Source organism: Chenopodium quinoa, unplaced genomic scaffold (assembly GCF_001683475.1).
Source record: "Chenopodium quinoa cultivar QQ74 unplaced genomic scaffold, ASM168347v1, whole genome shotgun sequence".
NCBI classification, from domain to species: Eukaryota; Viridiplantae; Streptophyta; class Magnoliopsida; order Caryophyllales; family Amaranthaceae; genus Chenopodium; species Chenopodium quinoa.
In genome coordinates, this window is record NW_018745170.1 from 1,387,906 (window position 1) to 1,401,953 (window position 14,048).

At 32.9% G+C, this 14,048-nt stretch overlaps 1 protein-coding gene across 1 annotated transcript; it reads left to right on the forward strand.

Moving 5' to 3' along the window:
* Window positions 1-2,636: 2,636 nt before the first annotated feature.
* On the forward strand, window positions 2,637-9,929 carry LOC110710347 (protein CUP-SHAPED COTYLEDON 1-like). The gene is made up of 4 exons (XM_021888633.1): window positions 2,637-2,868; window positions 3,064-3,357; window positions 4,356-4,627; window positions 8,979-9,929. The coding sequence occupies exons 2-4, from the start codon at window positions 3,177-3,179 to the stop codon at window positions 9,543-9,545; spliced, it is 1,020 nt and encodes a 339-aa protein (XP_021744325.1). The 5' UTR covers window positions 2,637-2,868; window positions 3,064-3,176; the 3' UTR covers window positions 9,546-9,929.
* The last annotated feature ends 4,119 nt before the right edge of the window (window positions 9,930-14,048 follow it).

The window sequence follows — 14,048 nt, forward strand, 5'->3', positions numbered from 1 at the left end:
ATTATGAATATAATATAATTTGACAAAAATCTTAACGAAAAAAAAACTCAAACACACATATTGGTTAATACTTAATTTTATAATTTCAAAATGTAAAAATACTTAGTCATACAAGTCAAAATGATGAAAAAAAATTACATAAACATTCAATTAAAATTACACTTTCATCCTTCGAGTCCTCATATTTTGAAAGCGATCAATAATTTTTTCATCGGAAACTTGTAAGAAGATATCCTTCTCAATAAAAGTGACTTGAACCACCCATTTCCATATCATTTTCTTGACTTTGAGGGGAGCTAAATGAAGGGGAGTTATTGGACTCATTTTCATGGAGTTTCTTTCTTTTAAACATGAATTGTCGAAGATCAGGTTGTTTTCTAGTAGCCTTGGATTTGTTTGAATTAGGTGAATCATTTGACATTTCCTAATTAAATTGAAAAATATATATCAATTTCCACAATCCATATCATTGCATAATAAAAAAACCTAAGATTAAAATTGTAATTAAAATTAAAATTCAACAAAAATTGCAATTAAAATTAACAATAATTCAACTAAAATCTGAAAATTAGGGTTAACAATTGGGGATTTCAAATTGGGGATTTCGAATTAGGGCTAACAAGACATACCATTGATGGATGTGATGCAGCGAAGACGGCCGAGGCCCGACGGTCGGACGGTTAGGCAGCGCGCAGTTGGTGAAGTGGTGACTGGTGAGGACAGAGGACCAACTAACCGAGCCACCGAGGACGGTCAATCTACTAAGTACTGACTACTAGAGGCTGGACTGGCTGAGTGGCTGGTGATGACTGAGGCAGCGTCGCAGCACATCAGCGAAGAACGGAAAGCCGACGGCGGTCGATCTACTGGAGTAATGGTCGAGTACTCGAGTGAAGATGGAGCAGTGCTTCTTCAGTTCTTCGTTTCATCCGTTCTAGCGTTCACATCCAGCGATTTTTTTTTTAATTTTTTTTTTAATTTTTTTTTTTGAAAATGGGGGGACAAGTGTCCCCACTCGTCCCCTTCTAGCTCCGCCCCTGGTAGTGTACTTATAATGGTGTTCAGTACTTCTGTGTTTATAATTTTGACGTACAATCTTTAGAGGGATTTTAACAATGTGTGAAAATTTGAAATTTAGGAGGGAAATAATTTTTAAAATGTGTTTAATTATAAGAGTGTATGATAAGTATTTCAAAATTTTTTAGTATGATTGTTTGTGGTGGTTTGAGCTGAGAGATAGAGTTTTGAAGAAAAAAGAAATCACAAAGCTTTTAGATTGGATGGATCACACTAGAATATACTCGCGTTAATGATGCAGATAAAAAGAGGAATTATTTGATTTCGTCTTGGTGTAAACATGGATAGATACTATGCATGAGAAGTTACCTTTTTTTTATTTTTATTTTTATTTTTTTATTTTTTTTTTTAATTTGTAGGAGAGAGTCTAGAATTGCTATGGTGAGATTTAAGGGTTGTAGTGAAAAATTGAAAAAATTATGCGTTAACACAGTGATAACAATAATGAAAGTTCCAATTAGTCAAAATTTATAATGGAAGCCAAAATTGATTCACCACTAGAGAAATAGTGAAATAATCCATTTAAGTAACAATAAGATGCGCTACATGTGATATCTAGATCATATTTTGATTTACCTCTTAATTCTTAAACATGTTACACTAGTGGACAGCTAACAGCTACATACTACCCACACAATTACTTTTAATTTGCCAAACATGTCCATAATGTAGACTATGTAGTTTGTGACTTTGTGTAAATCAAATTACGAAGTTCAATGCCTTTAATACTAATTCCTTGCACTAAAAATATAGAAAAAGAAAGAAAACCTTAAAGAGCACAAATAATTTTTTTCAGTGTGCTAATTCAATTTATCAACATTTTATGCATATGAAGAAAATTGGTCATAAATCTATGCCAAATGGACTGAGTTTAGGTCCATTAGTAGAAGTCTTGAGTAAAACTCTATACCAATCATACTTCCTCTTGCTACTCGGAAATAGTATTAATTTTTATGGTTTTTTTTTTTTTTTTTTTTTTTTTTTTTTTTTTTTTTTTCCTTTTTCTTTTTAATTTTTGTGCTAAAGAATGTGCAATTTTACAATATCTATGCATATTTACCATATTTACCCTTCATCTAAAAAAAAAAAAAAACTCGATCTCTTCCTAATTGAAAATATCAACTCAAACAGTGAAAATTTTATCCTTTTATATTAATTCTTTCTTAAAGCAAATACTGGTATTAGTATTTCAAACAGAAAGGAGTATTCGATAAAGTAGTAAATAATAATTTCTCGGGAATCAATAAACAATCCCTTAATACCCAATAACAAAACGACAATTAAATCCAATAGGCATAATATATAAGGCCAGCAGAATGATATAGACAGTTACAATAACATGGAGCAACAAAACAAAGAAGCAATCTTACACCACCCTAAAATAAGGTGTTACTTCAATGACCTTCCATACTATATATTATAATTATATTAATTTTCATGCAAGCACCTTGTATCTCAAGGTCCATAGTTGGTGAGAGCTTCAAATACACACATGAATACATGTCACACATATAAACCCTAGAAACCTTTGCTTAAATTTCATACTTCTTATTATGTATATAAATATGCACGTACCATCATTTATTCAATAAGTTGTTCTATAGTAAACCCTTATTTCTTTCTCTCTTAAATTTTCTCACCCATATCTTAAAATCTTAAGCCTTTGATTGTGAGACTGATTTTCCTTCAATTAATCATACTAATACAACCACCAAGCTCCCTAAAGCTTACCTCTGTCGGATGCTCGATTTTGTGATTAGGAAAATAAATTCCTTCAAATTTTTCTAGGAGGTACAAGTTATTTACAAGTTAACTTGCAACGAACAATATTTTCTAATGTTTTTATATTGTATACTAGGTTAAGGAATTTGTCTATAAATAAGATGTAGAGATTTCATCATCTACCTTTTTGACTCTTTTGATTAGTAGCTTAATTAAGCTTAGGTTACTTGATTATATGTTTCTAACTATAAAATTTGTTTGCAGAGTACAAGGAGATTAGTAATTGGAGGAATTAATAGTTGTACTTATAGCTAGCAAAAAGACGCGAAAGCTAATTAATTAGCTTGCTAGAAAATTAATTAAGGTTAGTTATCGTCATGGAAGGAGGAGATCAACAACAACCAAAGGATGAAAATCTGCCACCGGGATTTCGGTTTCATCCTACTGATGAAGAGCTTATTACTTATTACCTTGTGAGCAAGATCTCAGACGCGACGTTTTCATGCCGAGCTGTAGCAGATGTTGATCTTAATAAATGCGAGCCATGGGATCTTCCAGGTATATTTATCTTGTTTTGAAGGACTTTACCTAATTATCAAGTATACGTGATTAATAATTATCTCACCAGTAATTTGTTTAATAAGTTCTCGTAGTACATAGTATAAGATTGATTTAAATGGTCACCGTGAATATAAGTATCAAGGAAGAATTGATCAAAAGTAAAAGATGAACTCCATACTCCAACATTAGTAGATTTATCAAATAAAGGTGGTTAGGAAAATTTTAAGGGGAAAAAAATAGTTTGTTCATTTTATATTTCTTAATCATAACATGAACTTGATGAAAAAAATATTAAAACAAAATAACATTTCACTCCATGAATAGAATGTATAGTAAAGAGAATTTCTCATATAATTATAAAGATCCGGGTTAGTCCCATAAGTTGCACGATTTAAATAGCTTTTTATATATTTAAAAAATTAGTCATTCCTCATTAATTTGAAAAAAATTATATCTACAATCTCATTAAAAAAAAATTTATGAAGTATTTATTGTCATGAAACTTGAGAAAAATTTTCATAAAAAGCTAACATGTGTTTCTTAATGATGTTAGCATGGCTTGTTTTAGTGATAGTTAATATATTTGAACTTAATTAGATACAAAACTATGATTAGGTTAATACTTAATATACTTTCGGTTGATCTATCAATTAGTTTGATCTACATATATTGCAAAACAATTTAATTTTTAATCCGTAAAAGTTTAACATACGACTTTATTTATCACATATATCGGCCGTAAATTTGTGCCTCTATTTATTTTGCATGAAACACAAAAATAAAATGAAATGAAAAAAGGATTTGAAAAAAAAAAAAAAAAAAAGACGGAACCAAGCTTCTTTTATACTATGAGGTTCTTAATAAATGCTTTTTACTTCAGTTGATCACAACAAACATTAAAAATTTGATGTAGTATGCAAAGAAACCCTAAAATAGGTAAAACTAACTTCTTGTTTCTAACTTGCACTTTTGTTCATCCAATAATTTAATTTTAGGGAAAGCAAAAATGGGAGAAAAGGAATGGTATTTCTTCAGCTTAAGGGATAGAAAATACCCAACAGGAGTGAGAACAAATCGCGCAACCAACACAGGTTATTGGAAAACCACCGGGAAGGACAAAGAAATCTTCAATAGTGTTACGACGGAGTTGGTTGGGATGAAGAAGACATTGGTGTTCTATAGAGGGAGAGCTCCTAGAGGGGAGAAAACCAATTGGGTTATGCATGAATATCGAGTTCATTCTAGATCTGCTTATAGAAGTGCTAAGGTGAGTTTGTTAGTTGCTACTTCACTCTCTAAATAATTTTCATGATCATTTTCTAATTCTAATTATAGTAAGACTTATATTAGATAGAATTAAGTCTTTCCATAATAGTTGCTAAAAAAAATATAAATATTTGTTTATTGAAAACGTTACATCTTATTTTCTAGACTTATCATTAGTTTTACAGGCACATTTTTATTTCATTATAGCTCTAAATTGAAAATTTACTAATCTTACTTTTAGGGCTCGTTTGGTATCGCTTTTGTTTTCTTTTTTTGGTTTTTTGTTTTTCCATAATCATATGATATGTGACATATAATGAATCATAATTCGGTCAAACTTATTAAAACAATGATAATTTTGAAAACTGGCAACTAAAAAGTAAAAACACCTTTGTTTTGTTTCCTATTTTTGGTTTTTTGTTTTAAAAAAAAATCAGAAAACTGAAATCAAAGAATGATGTCAAATAAGCCCTTAATTTTATCTTCTAATTTATTTAAATCTGCTACTAAATTTGAAATAATGATACTAAAAATGAATTTAAAGAAATAATATTTTAATTTAAGAAATAAATGACACCAATATGCCAATATTGAGCATCTTTAGTGAAATGAGTTTATGCCAATATTAAGAAAATGAATTTAAAGAAATAATGTCTTTAGTGACCAAGTTCATATTTAGTGTAAATATATGTATTTATGTAAATGGTTGTAGTTAAGCCATAGTTCATACGAGACTATTAGTGAAAGTATGAAAATTATCAGTATGTGTCTAGTATATATGAAGTATATGATGATCTACTCTCTCCGACTTGAGCAAAAAACTACACCAATGTAGACTTGTAGAGTGTATATAATCGGGTTAACAATATTTTTTTACTACAAGTACTCTGTATAATTTAAGAGTGAGAGAGTAAGAGAGAAGATTAATACAAATTAAAGTATTTCCTTCATTTTTTAGAAATTGCAAATAATTAAATCTTAGCTATTGCTCTATTATATACTAACGTTGACCACCTCTTTTAATTTTTTTATTAATAAAACACTTTGATTATTAAAATTTTATTATGGAAAATATTTTAGAATAAGTCACAAAGTACACTTTCAAAATATCAAATTTATAAATTTTACTGGTAGATAATTATAAATTTTTATGGTCAAAGGTGTTCGTTGTGAAGAAAGAAAGTCAAAATATTGCAATGTTAAGGATACTAATTGTTAAAGGACCAATTCAACCAAAAGATTAAACGGATGGTTGAGGCACAAGAATATGTTTTATACTCTATCACATCCCCTCACATGAGAGCCCTTTAGGCTTGAAATAGGCTCTCATGTGGATGCAGCATGTGCCTCCCGCATACCCTGCGCGATATATTCCACTTTGAAAGAAGGAGTGGATGAGATTCGAACCCGTGACCTTTGTTTCACGCTGGCTCTAATACCATGTTAAAGGACTAACTCAACCAAAAGCTTAATCTGATGGTTGAGGCCCAAGAATATGTTTTATACTCTATCACTAATTAATGCATTTTATAAAGGAAAATGGAAATCGTATCAGATAGAGAATGGAGAGGGAGAAGGAGAGGGGGAGGTGGAGAAAGTATGAGTAAGGCCCTATTCAGTTCACCTTATTTTTGCTGAACTAAGATTATTTTTACTTAATTAAAATCATTTTTGCTGAACTTAAATTATTTTTATTAAATTGAAATTATTTATACGAGCTGAAATTAATTTTACTGAACTAAAATTATTTATACTGATTCTCTATTATACTTTTTCTTTAACATCACTAGTTAAAAAAAAAAAAAATTTACCGACTTGTACTTATTTTTACTAAAATGAAATTATTTTTCTTGAATTTAATTTTGTAAGGTGAATAGAGCAGGGCCTAATTAACTTGATATAAATTGTTTGTCAAAATAGAGGTTAAGAAAAATTATTATGGGGAAAATTATACGTGAATAGTTCTTTGTGAAAGAGGAAATTTGAATCACAATATTTAATGAAATGAGACTATGAAGTATAATAATAACTTGTTTCATGTGAAGAGAACGAGTTCTAAAATAGGGTATAACATACTTTGTATGCCCTTAATGATGTAGATGATTAGGTATATGATGGAGAGCACAAAATTGCATATGGATTTGAGTATGGCACATGCTAAGATAATAAAAGGCATATGTACTTTATTATTCTCTATTCTGTATACCTTATTTCCACCTATTTCAGGTTTCATAAGTCCATATAACTTCTGATATTTTTAAGAAAAATAGTTTTGATAAGAGTCACCCAAATTCAAATCACAACTAAATTTTAATAAGGTCTAATAAATTCATGTAAATTTAGATAAGTTCATCATGTAAGTGATAATGGATCAGGTTAATTATACACACTTTTAACTTCACATATAGAATCACGCCCAATTGAGAGAGGATTTCTATTATAAAAATATCATCCACAAATAAACAAAAAGGGGAAAAAAAATGTGGTTAAAGTGTAGCTAAATTTTTATTACAAGGTATATGGGAAGTGTGTAAAACTATACTTTAGGTTTTAGGTAATTAAGGTTGTGTTAATTTTAGTTGTTGAAGTTTTTCGAATATATAATTCATGTCATATTTACAAGTATTCAAATTATTGGGTTGCTTCGATCATGCTATGCATTGTGTATGTGAATTTATTAAACATTGTGAAATCATTTAGGGTTAAGATTTCTGGGATTTAGGGTCCTATTTATTAAATTAGGTTATAGAAATGAATTTCATCATTATTGATATAGATGATTGGAGATACATACTTAATATCGACTTGCTTGTTTATAAATTTTTGTACTTGTCACTCTTGAACAAGCTCATACAAGATTATGAAACCTTAATTATACAGAATAATTACAAATATCAATTAAAATTTCATATTAGATTAGATTATATAACATATCCATTTCGACAATACTACATTTAAATATTATTGGCAATAATAACCTAGTGGGGCAAATTTGGACGAATATAATTTCACAATTTTATATCTTCTAGAAACCCCCACCTCACTCTATAAACCTACTCGCATGACTGTACTAAGTAAAAATTAGAGATCTCATTTTAAAAAAGAATTGGTGGTAAGCTCGTAATTTTGAAATGTTTTCCATCTTCTAAACTAAATCGATTTCAGTTAGGAAGATAATTTTAAGTTGTTCGTAAATTTTGCATTTTATAATGAACATATGGGAAAGTAAAGTATGCTAGGTGGTAAGACTAATGAAATAACATAATAAATTTTTTAATGTAGCTTAATTAGTACGTACTTGTATCATTTTCTTAACTAACTCAGTAACCCTGGTATATACTTCGTAACAATTTGTTATACTAAGTAAGAATTTGACGAATAGTTCATCTATACAAGTATACATTATTGTATTGAAGTTGTATTATTATTATTATATAATATACTAGTAGTTACTATTGAAAGTTGTTATTAGTAGCTCATATTTCTTTTCTACTACTGTAGCCTTAGCTTATCAACCTTAGCAATAAAAAAGATAAAGATTGAATATCTTTATCTGTTATATGTAGTGTGAAAATGGTACAATGGAGTATAAGTTTATTAGTACTCCATATAGCTAGAAAAAGTATTAACAAGAAGTACCTAATAGAGCGAACTGATTATATTTATTATGAAACTTTGAAATGAAAACTGATTAAGTCTAACTAGCTCGTGAATTACTCAAGTTTAGCTCGAGATTTCCTTAAGTCAAGCAGAGAGAATTAAGCTTAATATTTAGAAGACTCAATTTACAGTCGCGTGTAAATATTACAATGTACATGAAAAGAATTTTTAAAAGGAAATAGTTGGCTAATATTGTGAGGATTAACTAGTGATCAGGTCTATTTCTGAGATTTTGGTGGCCTAAGGGCGAATAAAAAATGGGACATTAAATGACTATTATTTGAATTTATTATTAGAAGATGGGGACCTAGTAGTGATAGTAAGATCCTAAAGAACCAAGTAGGAGCCCCAGTAAGACATACTTCATCAAATTAACTAAGCTGATTATTACTCATTTAGCAAGACGGTGCACAACTTCATTACACTCTCCATAGCAGAAGGAAAACTAAACACTCGAAAGAAGATTTGAAATCTAAAACATCATTAATATGAAGTTGATTATATCTCAAGGATGAACAATAACAGTACAATTTTGATTAGTAATACCCGATTCATGGTACGTACTATGCATGCCATACAAATCATTATTAATGAACATACATCCTTTTGCAACTAATAACTACTTTTTTCTTGGTTTATACATTTGTTACATATATATTATTTAGTAACTCTACTTTGGATGTTGCAAGCAGGATGAATGGGTTGTTTGCCGAGTATTCCAAAAAAGTGCAGGCATCAAGAAATACCCTACAACACAATCAACAAGAGCAATTAACCTAGAAATGGGACAAAGTCACATACTTCCACCCGCTATGCTCCCCATAGATCCAGCTCAATTTAACCTTGGAAGAAACTACATGATGCACAATCATGTTGATCAACTCGCCGAGCTCTCACGTGCCCTAAGAACTAGTGGTGCCACAAGTGCAAACTTACCTATGCAATCCCAAATAAACTACCCTCTAGGAGGTGGTGGTGCGCCGGGTGGTGGTGGTGGTGGTGGTGGAGGGTTTACCATCTCTGGCCTTAACTTGAACCTTGGTGGGGCAGGAGGTGGTGCAACACAAGGCCCACCGCCTTTAAGGCCTATGATCAACCAACAAGGTGCACAACATGATGTTACTTCTTCCATGTTGAGTGGATTAGAGAGTGGTTATGTTCAACTAGATATGAACATAAATGGGCATGGTGGATCAAGTAATAGGTTTATGAATGTGGACAATTGTGTCGAATTCGACAACTATTGGCCTACATATTAGGGAGAGTAATAAGAGCAACAACAACAACCTTCAATCTAGTAATGTATTTTGCCATCAATTGAGTATGGCGCGACCGCGGAAGAAAAATGGCAGATTTTTTTATAAGGATAAGTATATGTCTAGCTAGGGAGATGCAAGTAGATAACAACCATATGGAAGTCATTTGGTTGTATTACCAATAAGCTTAAGTGCTAATGCAAGTTCAGCGGCAAGTTTAATTTGTAGTAACTAAGTAATATCATGTTTATCAGTTGCAACTTTGTTAGTTTTTTTTTTTTTTTTTTTTTTTTTTTTAAAAAAAAAATATCTTTTTAACATGTAATTTGTGGCTAATAGTGAAGTTAGAACTCCCAACAAATTAAATCTATGTTATTGTCTCTTCTACATCTTTGGCTTTTAAATTGCAAGATACAATTATTTTCTTATTCTTATGCATGGGTGGTTTTTAGAACAATGAGTAATAAATGAAAGTGTACTATTAAAAAACTTTTGGAAAATCACCAATGCAAAATGGAAAATTCTTTTTTTTTTTTTTTAACAAAATCAATTCATTAATAAAAAAAATCATCCGACATCTACAAATGAAATTTGAATTAACAAATACATAAATAGAATCAAATAAAGGTTTCCTTCATCAAAGCTACAATCGTTGAGAAGATCTTGCACACACTGTGGTACATCCCTCGCCCACATCGCTGCATTTGAGAATTCGACAATCATTGCGATCCCGAATAAATTTTTACCAACGAATTGATAATAGGGCAAAAGATCATTATGTTTTTATAAGCCCTGACATACATATGAACCTTAATTAACGAAAAACAAACAAATATATTACCAAAAACATACGACTCCACCATAGGAAGACATTCCACAAATGAGGGAATATTTACACTACTTGTGTAGATTTATTAAAATTTAAAATGCAACGCTATAGAAAAACAAGAAAAATCGGAAATAGTCTAATTTCCGTAGAAGTTAGACTATTTCTGGCCTATACGACAAAAATTGTAAACCTTAGAAGAGAAGAGAGAGGAGAGAGGAGAGAAGAGGCCTCGTATAGACCATAGTAAATGGAAAATTCTTAGTTACTAAAACATAATGGACTTAAATTTTGAGCTCAAATTTCAAATCAAAATAAAAAGGCTAAGATTAAAAGGTTAATATGGCTGTAAATCCATTGAAGAATAAATAACTTTTTTGTGTCGATGGTCACATCGTGTGGCAGGGGTTACTTATTCAGGAGTTACTTATATGGGTTACTTATTTAGGAATTACTTGTAAGGGTTACTTACTCAGGGGTTACTTGTAGGGGTTACTTATTCAGGGGTTACTTGTAGAGGTTACTTGTAGGGGTTACTTACTCAGTCGGTGAGCGTGTTTACCGTGTGAGAGTAATCCTGACCGACCGAGTAACCCTTGAATGAGTAACCCCTGAATAAGTAACCCCTGACCAAACGCGTAGCCCCTGAATAAGTAACCCTATAATAAGTAACTCCTAGTGCATGCTTGGATTGAGGAAAATGTATCACTAGGGTAATAAAAGTCAAACTAAGCAAAATGAAAGTAATTAGGGAAGGAGGAGATAGTGATGGTGTGCTTGTAAAAAAAATTATGTAGTGATGATGAGGTATGAGATGAAGAAAGAGACTCATTTTGAGGGTAATAATAGTTACATTAGGGGGAGAGGGTGTAACTATTACCCTCATTATGAGGGTAATAATTCCTCCATCTTTCTCTTGTCCTCATAGAACAACTACCTTATTTTATTTGCAAACACCATACCTTCTACAATAACACCTCTAATTACTTATGTTTTTCAAGTTTGACTTTTATTACCCCCTCAATATATTACCCCCAATCCAAGCATGCCCCTACAAGTAACCCCTGACCAAAAGAGTAACCCCGTAAAAGTAACCCCGGCCACATATGTAAAATTGCGTTGAAGAATTTATTTGTGACAATGTACATAAATCCACACGTGTAGGATTTTATATTTTATTTTTAAATTTATTTTAGAAGTGTATGATTTATAAATGATTTTTAAAATTTTCTGGACTTTTTGATTGGGAGGACATTAAAAGAAAGGAGTGAAAAATTATTGGTTCCTTGTTTGGTTCCAAATATTATATAGGGTTTGATAGGAAATGAAAGAATTTGGAAGGAAAGCTTCCTTCACAAAATATATATTCACTCTCCTTTCCTCCTATATTTAGATTGAACCGGACGGAGTAATTGTGGGAGGAAATAAAAAAAAATTAAATCTGTCAAATTAAAATTATTTTTAGGTTTCCTTTCACAACCTTCTATCAACCAAACATTGGAAAATATGCATGGTTTCCATCTTTCCTTTCCATTTTCTTTCCTTCCCTTCTTTTCCCTTTATTCATTCCCTCCTCTTCTCCTCCCTTCCTTTACTATTATTGAACCAAACAACGGCTTTAGCTTCTCCATTGCACAAACCATTTTTTTTTAATTTTGTATTATACAATCTTTAAGGCTACATATGAGGAGTATTTTTTTTTTTTTTTTTTTTTTTGTTGGGGAAAAGTACATATTAGGAGTTAAAAATGAATTGTTAAGGTAAAAGAAACATTAATTACACCAATTGATATGTGATTTCTGTCATCCATTCCAAGATTATTTATTAATTCAAAAAATGTGTATATCAATATGCATGATTAATATATATTTCCTTTGTCATGACGACAGGACATGGTGGCCATGGTTAAGTATCCATATTTCCAATGCAAATGGATTCTAAGTGTTTCGGGTAAAAACAATAGGACCTTCTATTGGGTCCTTTTCTGTGGACCGGAGACTGGTCTCGCTCCGAGTGATGACTGGGCCGAGGGTTTTCTGCACAGCAAACACACGTAAACTGGCCTCGGGGGTTGTGCCAAGGAAGGCCCCTCCGATGCCGAAGTCAATAGAGTGTTTAGAGAGAGAACGCTATGCAAGAGTATTAATTGCTTGAGGCTTGAATTGAATGAATGTAGAGAGAGAAGATTGAAGGCTTTTATACCTTTGCTCAATAGATAAATGGACCTTAAATCAAGTGGGCTTGCCACATTGGCTGGGCCTTGACCGAATTGGCAATTATTTGGAGAGTTGAACCTTGCTCTGGGCTTTGTAGTTAAATCATTTATGGACCGGCCTAATTAAAGTAAATTGGACCCAAACAACTTGGCCCCCAAACCCGATTCAGAAGCACGACGGGCCGGGTTTTGACTTGTGAAATGGAGGGAAGTAAATGATTTAATTAGAGTTTGAATTTGGGTAGTTATTAAGGCAATAACAGTTATTTAGAGAGTAATTAGGGAAGTTGGAAGGTTTAGTGGGTAGTTAATTAGGGAAGTGTTTAACGGTTGCATTGAAGTGGAGTTAGTGGGGGTTTTAGTGGCGCGGACTCCCAGAATTTTGCTTTCGGAAAGTCTTTTTAAGCTACTCATCCCACTCTCTTTCCTCATTTCTTTGCTAATTCTCTCCCGTTCTTTGCTAATCACCACTGTTAAACCGCTTTCCTTTTTTCGTATATTCTCTGCAATCCAAAACTTGAAACTGAAGTTCGTTGCTCCGAACTCGTAGATCGGCGAATTCCGATTCTGATAAAGGTAATTCCTTCAAAATTTCTTCATATTTCTTTGACTTTTAGAGCACCCCCTGTTTTTCGATTTCTCGAACTTCCACTGACGAGAATGGCTCGAGACCGAGGAAAGAGTTCTATGGTGGTCGATGAGGAGGAGGAAGGTTCCTCAGCTGATTCCGCGACGCAATCGTCCGCTGGAGATGATGCTGCCTTTGAGCGGCCGTAACCCTCGTCCCAAGGTTGGGACAGCAGCTGCTTCCAGCGGAGCCGCGATTCCTGCGATGTCGCTGTCATCCGCGCCTCCTCGAGATTTGGGGGAGGCTAGCACCTCCTGCCAAGGCGGGAGCTAGGCGCCCAGACCTTGGGACTTGCCCTCTGGAGCAAGGGAGTGGGGCAACGTCCTTGAGAATTTTGGGTTGATGACCACCCCTCCTTATGATTTGTGGGTGGACGAAAGTCTCTTCTACCACTTTGTCGAGCAAATTGAAATTTTTTTACGGCATAATGGAGGCAGATGGATATAGGTGTCGAATGCCCACAGCTCTAGGTAGGATTCACCGTCCTCCCCCTGGGTACATCGGGGTGTATACTCGACAGCTGTAGTTTGGGCTTCGGTTCACTCCGCACTCCTTTGTTGTTGAAGTGCTGAACGGGTACAACATCTCGTTGTGCCAATTAACCCCCGCCAGCATGCGAAGGCTGATGACGTTTCTCTGGGTTTGCCTCTTTTATGGTTTTATGCCGAGCCTCCACGTCTTTTGGAAACTCCACAAACTGGTGCCGAACCAACGATCAGATGAACATCATGGCACTGGATGGTGGCGGATTGAGACCCATAGAGGGCATCTCACCACTTGGCCGAATGATACTTCGGAAAAGGATTGGCGGGGCTAATGGATCTGGGTTCGGGCGCC

Coding starts and splice junctions, on each gene's coding strand:
- LOC110710347 (XM_021888633.1), top strand. CDS start 3,177: ATGGAAGGAGGAGATCAACAACAACCAAAGGATGAAAATCTGCCACCG. Junction 3,358..4,355: donor CGAGCCATGGGATCTTCCAG/GTATATTTATCT, acceptor ATTTAATTTTAG/GGAAAGCAAAAATGGGAGAA. Junction 4,628..8,978: donor CTGCTTATAGAAGTGCTAAG/GTGAGTTTGTTA, acceptor TGTTGCAAGCAG/GATGAATGGGTTGTTTGCCG.